The 17,984-nt window shown below is 46.3% G+C and overlaps 1 protein-coding gene across 1 annotated transcript in view; it reads left to right on the top strand.

Annotated features, from left to right (window-relative positions):
- LOC137429452 (uncharacterized) overlaps positions 1 to 17,984 on the top strand; it is a 397,376-nt gene that overhangs the window by 283,486 nt on the left and 95,906 nt on the right. The window contains 6 exon segments of the mRNA XM_078781072.1: positions 11,055 to 11,297; positions 11,421 to 11,620; positions 13,065 to 13,224; positions 13,561 to 13,898; positions 14,169 to 14,478; positions 14,788 to 15,005. Of these exon segments, the coding sequence (XP_078637198.1) occupies positions 11,055 to 11,297; positions 11,421 to 11,620; positions 13,065 to 13,224; positions 13,561 to 13,898; positions 14,169 to 14,478; positions 14,788 to 15,005 (1,469 nt within the window).

Below are 17,984 nucleotides of genomic sequence, written 5' to 3'. Positions count from 1 at the left end.
GGGGGAATGTGTGTGTGTGTGTGTGTGTGTGTGTTTGGAGGGGTGTGCATGTGGGGGGAGGGTTGTGGGTGTGTGTGTGGGAGGGGGTAGGGGGGATGTGTGTGTGTGTGTGTGTGTGTGTGTGTGTGTGTGTGTGTGTGTGTGTGTGTGTGTGTGTGTGTGTGTGTGTGTGTGTGTCGGGGTTGTATCCAAGGGGGTTGTGTCAAAGCATGTCCAATGAAAGTGGGGTTGTATCACAAGTGGGGTTGTATCAAAAGTGGGGTTGTATCAACAGTGGGGTTGCATCGAAAGTGGGTGCGAGTAAACCGGTCATCACTGCCAGCAGTTTTAAAGTGGCAGTTCTAGTTCCTGTTATTATTGCTATAATGATAATATCATGGCCGAGTCTAAAGCATTATCCGCTAAGCGGGCATAAATATGTATAATTAAGGCAAAAAGGACTATTATACAAATGGAACACAAATTTGTAGAATACTGCACACTGGCACATACACATGACCCAGAGCCATATAGAATACCGGAGTTTGGCGAACTCTGCTTGAGCTAAAACGGTCATGATCGGAGGATATATGATCATGATCACATAACCGCAAGACGCCAAATTATTACTCCCTCTTCGCCGAGCGAAGCGCTAAAGTGTGTGCATCTGTGTGGACACTGTCATATTTACATCTCGTCATCATGGTAATTTTTCATTCTGAAATCAGTTTTGGGTGTAAAATATGCCCTGCTGTTCAGCATGGGGCATTTCCAATTCCAAGGAACGAAGATTCATCTTTATCCTCGTGATCCAGAAAGGAGGAAAGTACGTTGTGTGGAATGGAGAGCCAACAACCACTCGTTTCTGTGTGCTGTGATGAGAATAATTATGTTGCTGTTAAAACGTTGTAAAAATAGCGGAGAGCATAGTGGCTTCCAACTGCATACCAGCAGTAGTGGGTCCGACAATTTTTGGAGCTCGGACATTTTAGCCTAGTGTCCTTTCTTCCCACAGTTATTACCCTCGTAGGCCATGGGGCATAGCGCTAAAATGTGCTCAATTTGACAATTTCGTGCAACAACGCAGGGGATTACTTAAAATTGCTATAGATGGGTTGGGGATGTGCTCCTGAACAAGAAACACCATGTCCCCAGACACCAGCGGTGCTCATTAATTTTTAACGCGCACTTGATGAAAATGCAAGTAAATATATATTCATCAACTATACGTTACTGCATTTTCTTTTATTTCTGGATAGTTTGAGGAGTAAAATGAAAAAAATTGATTGTGATATTGTTTCTAGACCTCCTTTTCACTAAAATACACCAATAAACATGATATTTTTGTATCTAGATAGTCATAGCGATAAGTTGAAAATGAATCCAATCTGAAAATATGGTCCGCCGCAGCTGAAACACATGTTGTGCCGCAAATAAATCATTTTTATTTTACTTTTTTTAAATTAACTTCTCACTTCTACCTTCTATGATCAGTTCATCTTCTTTGATTTGAAGAATGGCAATGAGTGGCAGTTGACGGCTGACTCCTTTTACTTTTTAGAAGATTCATTTTCAACTTATTTATTTAAAACAGTACAACATGTATACATTACGCATGTCATGGAAAGTGCTTGCATGATTAACAGTGTTTAAGAGTACTGTTACTTTTGCTTCGTTTCCATGTTCAATACATAATGTATACATGCCAGGATAAGGCAGACAGACATAAATAATTGAGACAATCAAATTTGTTTATGATATCCATTACATTATAATTTACATCATTGTTCAATTTACAGCTTTCAAGTTTGAGAAATTTGTACTATTAACTATATGCACAGGTATAAGGTCGAAATCATGAACACAGGACTTTCATTTAAAAAATGATTGTACTTAAGAATAAATTAATTTTAAACATGTCAACCACACATAGATGACAATCAGTGAAAAAATCACTGATCATCCAGGATTCGAACCTGGGAACCTGTGCTTTACTAGTGCGACGCCCTAACCAACTGAGCTATACGATCAGATGGAGAAGAACGGATGATTTTAAATCAATAGGTCTTCAGTTCTAGTCCCGTTCCTCTAACATCCTCTCATCTGAGAAGCGTATTGATTTAAAATCATCCGTTCTTCTCCATCTGATCGTATATTTCAGTTCAACTTCAACTTCAGGTTAGAGCATCTTAATAGTAAAGCGGAGGTTCCCAGGTTCGATCCTGTATGATCAGTGATTTTTTCACTGATTGTCATTGATGTTGTGTGGTTGACATGTTTAAAATTAATTTATTCTTAATTTATTCTTATGATATTAACCCACACGTTTAAGCTTCGTTTCTATATGATTGTACTTGATATCATATTTTTGATGCATTTGACATTTCATTATTTACGACTTATCTATGAAATGAAACTTCCATTTGTTTTACTTAGTTCTAACAGTTAAGTTTACATTTCTTTCCCATAACTCTATTTCCAAAGAGTGTCCATGAATGGTTTGTAAAAAGACAAGTCAAATAACAGTATTAACACCCAGATAAGATGTGGTTTATCAGTATTGGGTTGATATGAGCAATGTCATTCAATTAACGAAAAGTACCTTCTTCAAAAAACTTCCATGTCCCCCCCCCCCCCCCCCCCAAGAATCTATTGGTGCATCCCTTGTTATACATTTGTACACGCTTTGCTAGTAAAAATATTAATGACCATGACCACCGCGCAAAAAAACAACAACAATACAAAATAAAAATAAACTCAACATGTGTTTATTGTTTATAATTATAGAGTTTAAAATTTTGCAAACATCTGTCTTTTTTAGTAACAAATATCAAATCATGGTTTTTTTTAACAACTTCTCCGACAAGGTAAACATACTTTTTATTACCATCATTTACAGGACAGTAAGAAGTACCTACCGTACAATTTAGTAAAAATGTGTAGTCTACATGTACAAAATTATTTCTTAATTCTTTGTGGATCCTAAAAACTGTAATGAGGTGTGACATGAGCCTGATGACATAAACCACAATATCCCCACATATTATGATACTATTACTAAAGTAAAAGAGCATGCTTGCAATAGTACGATTTGTATTATAAATTGTAGTCTTGAAATAGATAAACAAAATCATAAAATGTACATTTCATCATGCATGACTTGCTGAGTCTGCTGTACATTTGTCAATTGAATTTGAAGATACTACTCTTCTAAGGCCAACTCCAAATCTTCCGGAACTTGTTACTAACTTGCTTGAATCAAGCATGATGATTTATTTGATCATGATATATGGCAATGTAATGTGAATTCTATCATCACGATCAGATTCTATCATCATGATCATGTCTATGTTTGCAGAACAATTGAAACTTTTGGCTAAACTTAAAGCTTACTAAAAAAATTACTACATAATCATATTAACTTACCATGAGATGTAGATGTTTCGGTCTTTTTCTCCTTCAGCCTGTTCACTTTACTGATGTCACAAAAGCGACGTGAACAATCATAATGGTAGCCAATGTTGGGATTTTCTGGTTTGGCTTCAATGCAGGATTGTGTATCGGCAAAATCAAGCCCCAGCTTTACCGCACAGTCGGCCAGTAAATCGCATTCTTTACAGTCATAGAGCAACCATTTACTCGCAAATTCAACAAAGCGGGCCCAGTTTTTATCATTGAATTGAATGAAATTGCTTTTAGTTTTATGGACAACATGCATCACGCAAAATTTGGACGAAAATTGAACAGGTTTTCCTGTCACTGCCGAAGCAATGGGCGTCGCCATCTTGGTTTGTCAGCTACCGAACGGAGCTTAGTATGAGCTGCGTGATTGGCCAATTACGGCACCTGACGTATCTGGAGCGCTCATTCGCTGAATTTATCACGTGAACAACCTTGTCCGCGAATTTTAAACCTGATTTTTTTTTATCGAAATTCTTTCTTTATTTGTATTTTAATGTGCAGGTATATTTATTGGGGACATTATTATATCGAATGGAACGAATATTTTGCTGATTTTCATGAATAAATCAAGTAATCCCCATTCCTGTTGCACGAAAAAGTGGATTTTAATGGTATGCCCCATGGCCTATCGCCAGAGGAGAGGGTATTGCATTTGAGTCTGTTTGTTTGTCTGTCTGTCTGTTTGTCTGTTTGTTTGTCCGCACAGAATAAATATGATTTTCTCTGCAACCGTTGGTCCGATTGACAGGAAATTTTCACCATAGGTGCAACTCCACCTGTGTAATTTTTTAATGATAATTATGACGTCATAGATCACGTGGTTCGGCCGCCATCTTGAAAAAAAAACGAAAAACTTTGCACCTCTATATCTCGGAAAGCGCTGCATAGAAAAAAAATGAGACATGACTCATTGTAAAGAGCTCTCCATGTGGAATAACATATGTCAATGATGATGTCATCGGTGCCTCCATTATGACGTCATAATTAGACATGTACAAAACTTCATCCGATTAAGATTAAATTTCTGAGCGTCATCTAGGGATAAATTGGTGGAGAAAAAAAAGAAGAGATGTCATCGGTCACGTGGTTCGGCCGCCATATTTGTTTTTAACACAAAAAACACTGAAGACACATCCTGGCGAGGGTCTGCAATCTCTGATTGCTCTTTCTTGTTACTTTTGTTATAAGAAGTGGCTTTGGAAAAATGCCACAAAAATGCCACATTTGCGGCATTCAGCGTCATGATATTAATCTTTGTGGAGTATATATAGACTACAGTAGATCTTCGCTCAGTTCCGTTCGTTGACGTGATCAGCATAGATTTCCTCACGGATGTCCAGATTCCTCCAAATTTATTTATATTTAGTGTTAAACTTCAATAGGGACTGTTTCAAAAGGTGAGCATACTTGTTTGGGGGCTCACTGTGCTGATGAGTGCCAAGTATGTCATGATGCAGCAATGAAGGTGTTAATACCATTCAGCAGCACCTACCTGTGTGAGGCTGGCTTTTCAGCCATTCCAGCACTGAAAATTAAATACAGTATAGGTGAAGATTAAACATTCAAGTATATTCAAGTATTATTGCTAGTCACCAGCAGCAGGTCTTGCATTAAATAGAGCTTGTATTCAGGCTACAATTAGAAAAGTCCACCGTGATTATGAGTAAAGCTTTTTTTTTTTTAATGTTTTGAAATGCCATTTGATAAGTATCAGGCTTGACAAGCAGTTTAATTAACATGCTTGTCATTGAGCAAGTAAACCTTTGATTCAATTTTTAGCTCAACTGGACTTTAGTCCGGTGAGCTTGTGCGATCGATCAGTGTCCATGGGTCAGTGAGTCAGTGAGTCTGTAAACACCTCAGTCATTATCGCTTCAACTATACACGTGGTGTTAATGAAACTTGGCCGCAAGCTGCATATCTGATGCCTAACAAAGGTGTATTGACCGCATCAAAATCTGTGCATCAAAATTGACCCAAAATAAGTATTTGCTCTCTTCTCTGAAACTATTCACACAATTTCAATGAAACTCGATCACAACCTTCATCGCCCATGATGTACAAAAGTTTGTTCACGGCATTAAAAAATATCAGGGTCTGATGGGGTTTGTAGGGGGTTGCGTGACTTGCTCCTTGATCCTGGTGAGCTTCACGACCCGGTCCTATTTTTTTCTATTGTTCTGATGTGCCAATTTGTGTGTATCATGTTTAACAAGCCTCTCCCCAAGCCCTCTCCCTCCCACAGATCGCCCGATGTCCCTGTTCTCCATCTTGTCTCCCGCTCCCTTTGTCATATGTTTTATGTTTTATGTGTCAGTTTGTCTTTTTGTGATCAATGTTAGCTCTTTCACGAGCCTCGATCTTGTATACAAAAAAACAAACAAAAAAAACAAAAAACAAGCAGGTTAACCACACTGAAACCTTTTTGCAGGTCAGTAAACTGAAATTGACAAAAGTTGTTAAGTTTATAAAGTTAAGTTCTGTTTGTTGGATTGCTAATAGCTATTAAGCAGTGTAGTAGTACAAGCAACACCAACCACTTTTTCATTTAATAAAGTATTTTTTTTGAAAGCAAGTACTTTTGTTATCATTGGAGCAAAAAAAGGGGAGGGGTGTAGCGGCTACCGCTGGGTTTTCACAATCGCCTTGCACCTATCAAGGACGCGGAGCGATCACCATGCCGGGCTCGTCCAGGACGCCCGGGCAGGCCCGCGCTCAACTTGCCAGGCCTCGGTCGGGACGTCCGGTCATGCCCGGGCATGCCCGGGCAGGCTCGCCCTCAACTTGCCAGGCCGCAGCCAGGACGCTGGGCCACGCCCCCTCTCGCCTTTCCTGGGCAAACGCTCCGGGATAATATGTATATATATTGCTGCCCGATAAACGGGCTTTTCAGAGTGCCTGAGTGTTTGGTTTGATTAAAGCAACTCGGATGAATTCCAGCTTTTTGTCGCGTCCATTCTTCCGATCGACGTGGGAGCCCCAGCTCCTTCATTGGTGACCTACCGACATGGACACGGCAGTCGCCCTTAAACTGCCTACCTTCTGGGAGGCTCACGCGGCGGTTTGGTTCACACAGGCGGATTCCCTGTTCGCCCTGCGAGGCATCACGGCCGACGACACCCGCTTCCACCATGTGGTAGCAGCGCTCGGTTCAGCCACCGCGGCCTGCGCCCTGAGCCTCCTCGAGAGCCCGCCAGCCGCTGACAAATACGGCGCGATTAAGAAGCTTCTCCTCGACGCTTTCGCCCTCCCATCGGCGGAACGCGCACGTCGCCTGCTCGACCTGCCCGAGCTCGGCGACACGCGCCCTTCCGTGCGAATGGACTACATGCTTTCACTGCTCGGCGAGCACTCTCCGGCATTTCTGTTCCGGGAGCTGTTCCTCCGTCAGCTGCCTAACCCGGTACGCCTCGCCCTGGCAAGCACGACGATCACTGATCCCCGGGCCCTTGCCAGAGAAGCCGACAAGATCTCCGCCGCAGGACAGCGCATCGCAGCGGCGACATGGGACCCACCGCCGTCCGACGCAACACCCATGGCGCCCGAGCACCCGGCACGGTCGACGACCGAACTGCCGACGCAATTGGCGGCCGCTACACCGAGCCGACCACCTCCAGCACGACGACCGGGGCCTCCACCTGACCAAGCGTGGTGTTACTATCATGCCAGGTTTGGACAGAAGGCCCGGACATGCCGACCCCCGTGCACCTTCGGCAGGCCGGGAAACGGCCGGGCCGGCGTTCATTACCAGCCATGAGCGCCGGCCACACGGGCAACTTACTGTTCATCACGGATAAAGCGTCCGGACGGTGCTTCCTGTGCGACACCGGCGCCCAACTGAGCGTCATACCCGCCTCTGACCAGGACAGGCAATCCGCGGTTTGTGGCCCCTCCTTGGTTGCGGCCAACGGATCGACCATCCGCACCTTCAGCCCGCGCAACGTCACCCTCTGCTTCGGCGGCCAACGCTTTGCTTGGACGTTTGTAACCGCAAACGTGCCCATGGCTCTGCTAGGCGCCGACTTCCTCTGCGCACACGGACTGCTGGTGGACGTCCAACGGCGTCGTTTAATCAACGCCGAAACCTTCAGCTCCCTGGTATGCACATTGAGCAGCTCCGCGCTGACCGAGCTGGCATGCGCCGTCCCGGCGGCGAACGAGTTTGCTCGCCTGCTCACGGAGTTCCCGGCCCTCACGCGGCCGACGTTTTCGGCCGTCGCAGTACGGCATGGGATCGAGCACCACATACCAACCACGGGCCCGCCGGTCTATGCCAGCGCCCGCCGCCTCGACCCAGCCAAGCTCGCCGTGGCGAAGGCCGAATTCGACGCATTGCAGCACCTCGGCATCGTGCGGCGCTCCGATAGCGCGTGGGCCTCGCCACTGCACATCGTGCCAAAGCCGGGGGGTGGATGGCGCCCGTGTGGCGACTACCGCCGTCTCAATGACGCTACCACCCCCGACAGGTACCCGATCCCGCATATCCAAGACTTCTCCGCCCGTCTGGCGGGACCGGTCATTTTTTCGAAAATTGATCTCATACGGGGATATCACCAGGTACCTGTCAGGGCGGCTGACGTCCCTAAAACGGCAGTCATCACGCCGTTCGGCTTATTCGAATTCTTGCGGATGCCGTTTGGTCTCAAGAACGCGGCTCAGGCGTTCCAGCGCTTGATGGACGGCGTGCTGCGTGACCTGCCGTTCCTTTTCGTTTACCTGGACGACATCCTCGTCGCCAGCACGTCCCGGGCCGAGCACCTCCTCCACCTCCGAACACTGTTCGGGCGCCTCAGCGAGCACGGCCTCATCGTCAACCCGGCCAAATGCCACTTCGGCACGACGGCCGTTTATTTTTTGGGCCACCACATCACCAAGAACGGGGCCGTGCCGCTGCCAACCAAGGTCGAGGCCATCACCACGTTCCCGCGTCCCCGCACCATAAAGGCCCTGCAGGAATTCCTGGGAATGGTGAATTTTTATCACCGCTTCGTGCCCCGCGCTGCTCAACTCATGCGGCCCCTCTACGAAGCCCTCCGGGGCAAGCCGGCCAAGCACGACATCGCCTGGTCTGCAGCAATGGATGCGGCCTTCCAAAGCTCAAAGCGGGCCCTCGCCGATGCAACACTGCTCGCTCACCCGGTGCTCAACGCTCCCATCGCCCTCACCACGGATGCCTCCGACTACGCGGTGGGCGCCGTACATGAGGAATGGGTGAACGGGGTTTGGCAGCCACTCGCTTTTTTCAGCCGGCAGCTCCGGCCGAACGAGCTCAAATACAGCACGTTTGACCGGGAGCTCCTCGGTCTACACCTGGCCGTCTGCCATTTCCGCCACCTCCTGGAGGGCCGACCTTTCACGGCGTTCGTCGACCACAAGCCTTTGGTTTACGCCATGGCCAAGGTCACGGAGCCGTGGTCGGCCCGCCAACAGCGCCACCTCTCCGCCGTGTCGGAGTTTACCACGGACATCCGGCACGTCGCCGGCAAAAACAACGCCGTGGCCGACTGTCTTTCCCGGGCCAGCGCGAACGCGGTCCACCTGGGTGTGGACTTTGCGCTTATGGCGGCGGACCAAACCACCTACACCACGGTGCAAGCCCTCCGGGCGGCGGACATGGGCCTCCGCCTGGCCGACATCCCCTTCGCGGACACTGTCCTGCTCTGCGACGTCTCCCAAGGCCAGCCTCGCCCCATCGTGCCCGTCACCTGGCAACGCCGCATCTTCGCCTCCCTCCACGGCCTTTCCCACCCGGGCCGGAAAGCTTCCCAGAAGCTGGTGTCGGGGCGATTCGTCTGGCACGGCCTTCGTCGGGACGTCCGCGATTGGACCAGCACCTGCACGGCCTGCCAACGGGCCAAGGTCCACCGACACACCCAAGCCCCGCTGGCACCTTTCACCGTGCCCGAACGACGTTTCGACCACGTCAACGTGGATCTGGTGGGCCCCCTCCCCCATCACGGGGGTTCACACACCTGCTCACCATGGTGGACAGGACCACCAGGTGGCCGGAGGCCGTTCCCCTCGTCTCCACCACCACTGCCGACGTGGCGCAGGCTTTCATCGCCACCTGGGTCGCCCGCTTCGGCGCACCGGCGGACATCTCGTCAGACCGCGGACCACAGTTCACCTCCGAGCTGTGGGGCGCGGTCGCCCGCAACCTGGGGGTCAAGCTCCACCGTACTACGGCCTACCACCCCCAAGCAAACGGGTTGTGCGAGCGATTCCACCGCTCCATGAAGGCCGCGCTCATGGCTGGCCTTCAAGACGGCGGTTGGGCCGACCGGCTGCCGTGGGTCCTTTTGGGCCTCCGCACGGCCCCCAAGGAGGACCTCCAGGCATCCACCGCCGAGGTTGTCTATGGCCAGGCGCTACGCGTCCCGGGCGAATTCGTGCCCGACGCTACCAGTCCCTGGTCCGCAGCTCACCAGCGCTCGGACCTCCAGGAGGCCGCCCGATGGTTTGCCCCCGTGCCAACATCCCACCATGGTGACCCCCAGTCCTACGTCCCCCCAGCACTTCGCACAGCGGAGTATGTTTTTGTGCGTCACGATGCACATCGGGGGCCACTCCGGCCGCCGTACGACGGGCCCTTCCGGGTGCTGCGACGGGACGACAAGTCGTTCGTCATCGACATCGGCGGCAGGTCGGACCGGATTGTGGTGGACCGCCTCAAGCCGGCGCACGTGGACGTCGACCACCCACCATGGGTGGCCCTTCCGCCGCGGCGAGGCCGCCCCCCGTCCACGGTGCCCCCCACTCGACCGCCCACCACCACACCGGACCCCCTCCCATGACCCGCCAGGGGTCGCTTCGGCCGGGTCATCAGGACCCCCCTCAAATTGACCCTGCCGGTGCAAGTCGATTCTGGGGGGACGTGCGTAGCGGCTACCGCTGGGTTTTCACAATCGCCTTGCACCTATCAAGGACGCGGAGCGATCACCATGCCGGGCTCGTCCAGGACGCCCGGGCAGGCTCGCCCTCAACTTGCCAGGCCTCGGTCGGGACGCTGGGCCACGCCCCCTCTCGCCTTTCCTGGGCAAACGCTCCGGGATAATATGTATATATATTGCTGCCCGATAAACGGACTTTTCAGAGTGCCTGAGTGTTTGGTTTGATTAAAGCAACTCGGATGAATTCCAGCTTTTTGTCGTGTCCATTCTTCCTATCGACGTGGGAGCCCCAGCTCCTTCAGGGGTATCTTATCTAGTCCTAGCTCTGGGGGACCCTGGAATATTTTATTGGACACAGGCGGATAGGGGGCCGGGTGGGGGGGGGGTTAGGAGGAAAAAAGTTTGAGAAACCCTAATTTAGGATACTTTGCTGTGCTGCCAAATATATACTGTGTATATATATATAAATTAATATATATTATAAATACATTATAAAGTAAAGGTTCCTCATTGAAGAGCTAGAACAGGTGGTTTGCTGGGAGGCTTCATCAGCGGTCTTTTCTGACGACCTGTAAATATAAAAGTGAAGTTCACTTTTATATTTACAGGAATAAATTAGATTTTTTTAAATTTGATTTTATTTTATTTGAATAAATTTGATTTGATCAAATATGCAAATCAGAATTTTCCCCTAATGCACTGCTTTTGCTGCCTGTCCGGCAGTACAACAGGGTCCTCGCTTCGCGGATATTGTGTTCTTGTTGGATGGGTCAACTCCGGCAAGAGGCAGTTTTAATGAGATCCGCATTGGCGCTCAGAAGATCATGGAGGCCTTGGACATTGGGAAGGATCGAGTGCGCGTGGGAATGGCACAGTATGGTGGAAGTCCCAGCACGGAGTTTCTTTTGCGAAGATATGACGCAAAGGGTGATGCTCTGACGGCTCTTGGCAGAATGAACCCTGGAGGTGATTCTTTTTTTTACGCAGAACGAATTTTTTTAGTTTGAATTGTTTGTTTTGAGATAAAAAGCTTTGATGTTGATTTTTTTTTTCACGTTAATTTTCACATATGTTTTGCTATTCTTGCAGGAGGAGACCCAAATCTCGGTCAGGGCCTTACTCTTTTAGAGAATAAACATTTTGTTGAATCGGCAGGAAGCCGCAAAAATCTCGGTTACCCCCAGATAGCAATTATTATGTCTGCCACGTCCTCACATGATGAGATACAAGAAAAGGCATTGAAGCTGCGGGAACAAGGCGTTACCATCATCGCCATTGGAGCAGACAATGTACGAGTCGGTTATAAAACTTTCTTGCTTATGTAGCTTGGATAATTAAACAATTTGAGTTGTTTGGAACTGTATGCTGAGCATGCATTGAAGCTGCTGTTTTCACCTTTGTCTCAGTACATGTTCAGGGATACATTTTGAGTAGTTGTGCTTGGTTTTTTTGCCGACCATGATCCTGCAGTTTTCCAATATTTTTTACGCATTTGCATCTTTCCACAGTCATTTTGATTGAATTGAAAGTGTTGTAATTATAGATCATTTATCATAGCTTATCTGCAGATCTGCTTTAACTATAATATAGGGTGGGCCATTTATCCATTCCCGATTTTGAACTCCTGTAATCATGTTGCGAAGAAACAAAATCAAACAAAATATTTACAGGATATAGAAACATATTTCAAGTTTTTGTGGTAAAAACGTTATTGAATTCAGAAGTGTACAAAATTAGTTATGGATTTCGACGTGATTTCCATCATTTTCAAGCAATGTGTGCAGCCTTTCGTGATATTCCAGGACCATTTTCTGTCACATTCCAACCATAATTTCTCCAATAGCTGCTTGAATCCACTCTTTCAGGACTTGAATGTTTGCTGGTTGAGTTGTGTAGACCTTGCCCTTAAGAAAGCCCCACAATAAGAAATCGCACGTGCCCACTGGGGTCTCCAGGTTCATGAATGGGCCAACGAGACTTTTCCCAACTGGTAGATGGATCGCCCAATATGTCCTGGCCCCCTCCTTCTCCAGACCTCACCCCGTGCGATTTGTTGTTTTAGGGATTTCTTAAGCGCAAGTTTTTTTATGCAACTCAACCAGCAAACGTTCCTGAAAGAGTGGATTCAAGCAACTTTTGGAAGAATTACAGTTGGAATGTGACAGGAAATGGTCTTGGAGTATCGCGAATGGATGCACACACAGCTTTAAAATGATGGAAATCACATGGAAATTCATATATAATTTTTTACACTTCTGAATTCAATAAAATTTTTACCACCAAAAGTTTAAATATTTATCTATATCCTGTAAATATTTTGTTCAATTTCATTTCTTAGCAACAGAATTACATGGGTTCAAAACCAGGAATAGATCAATGGCCCACCCTGTAATACTATGGCTTTATGCTTCATACAACTTCATTCTCAATGATGTTTGTGTGTGTGTTTTTGTTCTTGTCTGCCTGCTCCCCTTCCTCTGTTTGTTGTTGTTTACCTATTCCATAAGTGTTGTCGTCTCATTTTAAAAGACTCCTGGGTGTCTTTAAAAGAATCTATGCATTGTAGAGAACTAGCTTTATGCAATCTTTAATTATGTATGTGTTCACATGAGGGTGTCACGTTTTCCAGAATGGTCAAGCTTATGTTTCTGAAGGATCAGAGAATATAATGAGAACAGAACCAGAGAAGAGTTCAAACGAAAATCACTTGTTACATTGTCTTATAATTTTTAGGCAAATGTAGAAGAGCTTCAGCTGATTTCCTCGGGTGCACGATGGTCTTACTACCTGGAAAACCTTGGGGACATTGACCGTCATCTCCCAGGAATGGTGTGGGGAATGAAAGATGTCATGGAGCAGAACCTGGGGCTATCCTTGATAGGATCAGCAATAGGTGAGGTTTTTGTGATCATTAACTCCTGGAAGCTTTTGGTTGGCATTAACATCATTGCTTTGGTTAGCAGAATTTTCTGTGGTCTACCAATTCCCATATAAGCCCAGTTTTCCTGGATTTCATTATTCATTGTAGCCTCACAAAGAAAGCCCATTGTACAAAGCTTATGTGACATTTTTCTATTATTCCAATGTTTCAGATTGTGTGCTGGTACCATTGTTTAAATGTGAAATCATTGTTTGTCCCAAAATAGTTGCTACATAATTTTATAACGAAGAAATGTGAATATATGAACCTGAGATAAGACTATTGTACATTCTCTCCCTCATTGTGCAGGATGCCAGAATGTACCGATGGCGGATGTGGTGTTTTTAGTGGACGGCTCCCAGAAGGTTGATGCCATTGACTTTGAGCGTGTCCGTAGCATGTTGCACTCATTAGTGTCTGGTCTTCCTGTGGGGCCCGATCTCGTTAAAGTTGGTATAGCTATGTATGGTGGTCCGCCAAAAGTTTTGCTCCACTTTCCGGAGGCAACTGGCCGTCACAAGGTTCTTAGCACTATCAAGAACATGAATATCCAAGGGGGCCGTACACAGGCTGGAGCTGCACTCTCATTTGTTCAGAAGAACTTCTTTACTCAATTGGGTGGGGCTCGTGGAGGAAAGGTGATCAAGGTAAGGCTGAAAATGCTTGTTATTTATTATTTAGATCCTTTTGGTATTGAAATCAGTAACTCTCAGGTAACGAGTACCACAAAATTCAAGATATTTTTAAGCTTCGATTTTCAATATCTGAGCAACACGTAACAAAGTGTTGAGCTGATCACCTGTTACACATCGTCACTGTTTGAGTCTTTTGAGAGTGTGTCATTCTGATGAATCATGTTATTAATAAGATGTCGGGTCATAATCATTGTACTCATATAACTTCTGATGGACTGGTAGGTTGTGGTGCTGCTCATGGCTTCCTCATCAGATGATAACGTAGGGCAAGCAGCAACAACCCTAAGCCGTGAAGGAGTCATACTGCTTGCTGTCGGTACTGGCAATGTACCAGAATCCCAGCTAAAGAAGGCTTCTCCACTTCCATATCAACATATATTCAACTTTGAAGCTGCTTCCAAGGTCCCAACAGCAATCACTGATGGCATACCCAATGCCATTTGTGCCGTTGTAGAGCGAATAGCGCTCGCTTCCCTCGATAGGTTCTTCCCATCTCCTGCAGAGGCAATCGCATCACGACCTCTTTTAAGAGGTAATGATCCCATACACACTAATACAATTTTTTAATCTATTTTAAAAAACTTTGAATTGGGAGGATTTATACACGACAGTGAAAGCACCACCGACTACAGCAATGGCCAAGTGTAAGCCTTAATGAGGCAAATGCTATATTTGGTGGTGGTTTCACTCTCCAGTGTCATATAAGTTTGCACTCACCTTGAAAATATCTAACCGCTGCTTACACCTAAAGTGATATGACATCATTTTATCAGTAAACTGACAATATCTAAATTACTTCGTGGTGTTTGGCTAACCTTTCTTGACCAACTGTTTGTTTCAGATTGTGACCAACTGGTTGCGGATGTTGTGCTTGTTGTGGAGACCACACGTGGCCTTGGCCCCACAGATTATGAAAAAGTTCGCTACCTTGCATATGTACTTGGAGCCCGTTTACCGATTGGCCCCGATAAGGTCCGGATGTCCATAGTTCAGTACGGTGAACAACCTAACCTTGAGTTTCCACTTGATCGCTACACAGATGCCATTCCCCTACTGCAGGTAACTGATTCAGTGCAATAATTTCAACATTCAAGTTGAATTTGGACTTATTTATTGATTTCACGATTCATTTTCTAATAGTTTTTGGTAAATCGGGTAGTTGCTTAACAAGATGACTCTGGATTAACCTAAATGTGTCAATTTCAACTTTGCAAATTTGATCATGCATGCAACATTATGCCAGAAGAAAGTTCATATGCAGAATTGTGAGGTCAAACTGAAAATTTTCACGTATTTTTACTTCACAAAAAACATTCGCATGTGGTTGGGAACATGTATCCACTGTTCAAGCAGAGAATGGTCTTCAAGAGGGAATAGTGGTGTGACACATTTGCCAAATCTTAGTATACTCCTCAAGGGGAAGAAAAGGGTTTGGGAGGGAGTAAGAGAATTGAGGCGGAAATCAAGTAAATTAAAAGACGATAGGTGTAGGGAGGAAGGAGGATGGGGTCGTGGAAGGAAAAATGAACACAACTCAATTATATAGAAAAATTTATATATATATATTTATATATATATATATATACATACATATACATACATACACACACATACACACACACACACACACACACACACACACGCACAGTTTTGCCTGGTATTGGCTTAATGGTTAAGATGACTGGCTTGAGATCTCAGGGTCCTGATTTCAAGCCCCTGTCATGCTGTTGAATTAACACCAGGTGGGTTGACTCAGCCTGTCATCCTTCACTTGGCTGTGCCTGGATGGGTTTGAGGGTAGAGGAGTAGCAGCTGAAATCCGAATCCTATCCAGGTTTCTCCTGATTACTCCATCTTTGCTCTTTATTTCTTCTGGTTCCTTCTGATGACTCCAATGCAGTATTTGGTTTTCCATTTCATTCCAAGGTCTGCAAAATGAGTAGCAGTTTACTGGAAAGCATGAGCCATTCGAGTATCCTCCGTCGGAGTGGTACCCGCCCAGGATTGTTCCCCCTAGCCTAGGAAACTGCTTTGGTAGCCCTATGCATCTAAAGATGCAAAAATGAGTGGTCTTCTTCTTCCTCTTCTTCTTCTTCTTCTCTATAAAGCATATATATATATATATATCATTTGTAATCAACAAACATCCTCAAGCCCCTGTTCCAGCTGCTTTAGCTTGTAGTGACCATTTTATATCGAGTTTGCAACTCTGAGTTTCCTGGGTGGTGTATAAGTAGAGTCTGCTGGCGAGCTGTTTATGTAATTTGTGGGTGAGGGGAAGCATGACTTTTACCACATGGGTTTCTTGTCTGTTTACCTTGCAATTCTTTCCGCTTTGCTCCATCCAATTTCTGACACATCTATTAATGGCTTGTACTCTGTGGGCATGTCCATTGTTTCACCAGTTAGACCACCCATCTTGCCTTTCACTTGCCCTGACTCAAGATACAATCACCGATGTTTATTGGGTGTGGTGTCCACTTCCTTGCGTTCTCCCACATTGGGCTTTTTAAGCCACAGAGAACAAGCTCTGGTCATCACTATTTTCTTACAACATGTTTTGTACTGGTTTTATTTCTGTGTTTGCAGCATCATTGGATGAAAATACCATACACACGTGATATTAGAGTGTATGAGCAACACTACTCTTTTGGCAATTAGGAAAGTTTGAATTGAAATCTAATAGTGTATGCACATACATATCCAATGATATTGTTACAGATCGCGGTTTAAGATGTTAGTTACCGAGCGGTTTGGTATTGCCGCGACCTGACAGGATCCCCGACTCACCCGATTCCACCCAAACGTTGGCCGGGTCGCACCACAGCTAGTCAATAGGGAAAAGACAAAGGCGACGAATGCAAAGAGGAAAAAGAAGGCAAGAAAGGTTTGGAAATACGACTGAATTTATTGGCTATTTACACACAAGCAAAAAGAAAGCAATCAAGGTTTATTTACAACACATAAGACGCAGGTGACACAGTGCAAATACTAGCTTATAGTTATACAGACTTAACTTATTCCCAGGACGGAACAAACAAAAGACACTGACTCACGCGGGGAATGACAGGAGGTGGTCTGTTCAGCTGGCAAAGGCAGCCGGTTCGGCTCGTTCAGCCGTCGAGGTTCCGTTCCGACCTCGCGTCGTGGTTTAAAGCGAACACGACAACCGCTGGAACCAACGTGGTTGCGTCGACGCCACGACCCTCTCGCTCTCTCAGTAATGATGGGATTTCCTCTCAGGCAAGGCACGATCTCTCGCGTCAGGCAACCCTCTTGTGCTGTGCACTCATCACCTCTGTTGGTCTCAAGCCTTCTCTCTTCCCATCTCCTCATGCGCTCTTGCTCTGATGACCCAGCTCTTTGTGACCCTCCTTGTCTCAGCTCAAAGTGCATCTCCCTTTGGACATGCCCTGCCTTGGGTTATATAGGCCCCCGCCCCTCAACCTTTTCGAACCTCCCCGATCGCTCTTCCTCCGCCCTCTCTAGCCAAACCCCTGGCTCATGGTTGGTCGAGTGGGGCTGGCTCACTCCTCCCCTCTATGACGAGGTGGAGACACGCTTTTCTTCCCCGACTCGAGCGTCGTGGTCAATGGCGGTTATTGGAGGGGAGGTAATATGGGCAATCGAGGCTCGGCAATGACGAGAGGGGATGTAATATGAAATGGAGATTTTGGGGATGGGAAGGAAAGGGGATCTATTCTCTTTCACTGGTGCAATGGAGTATTTCAATTAATGGAAGACACAGCCTTACGCTAATACACATAATAAGGATATAACTGTCAAAAAAAAGATATATCGTGTCCTGCATGTATGTTTTATGGACTAACTATGGGAACGCCCTTTGACCTTTTATACAACCACAACGGAGGGAGCAGGGGTGATATTTTACAACAACCTTTTACAACAACATTTTACCACAACAATAAAATAAAAAAACATTCTCATATCCACAACACTGCACCCTCCTCCCCTTAGGCACGTCCCGGGCCTATAACTTTTACCTTAGTGTGGCACGTAGGTGTAGTTCCCTCTACT

This window comes from Myxine glutinosa, chromosome 6 (assembly GCF_964187855.1).
Source record: "Myxine glutinosa chromosome 6, kmMyxGlut1.1, whole genome shotgun sequence".
Classification (NCBI taxonomy): Eukaryota; Metazoa; Chordata; class Myxini; order Myxiniformes; family Myxinidae; genus Myxine; species Myxine glutinosa.
Note: the sequence above shows the minus strand (reverse complement) of the source record. Positions and strands in the feature narration are given on the sequence as shown.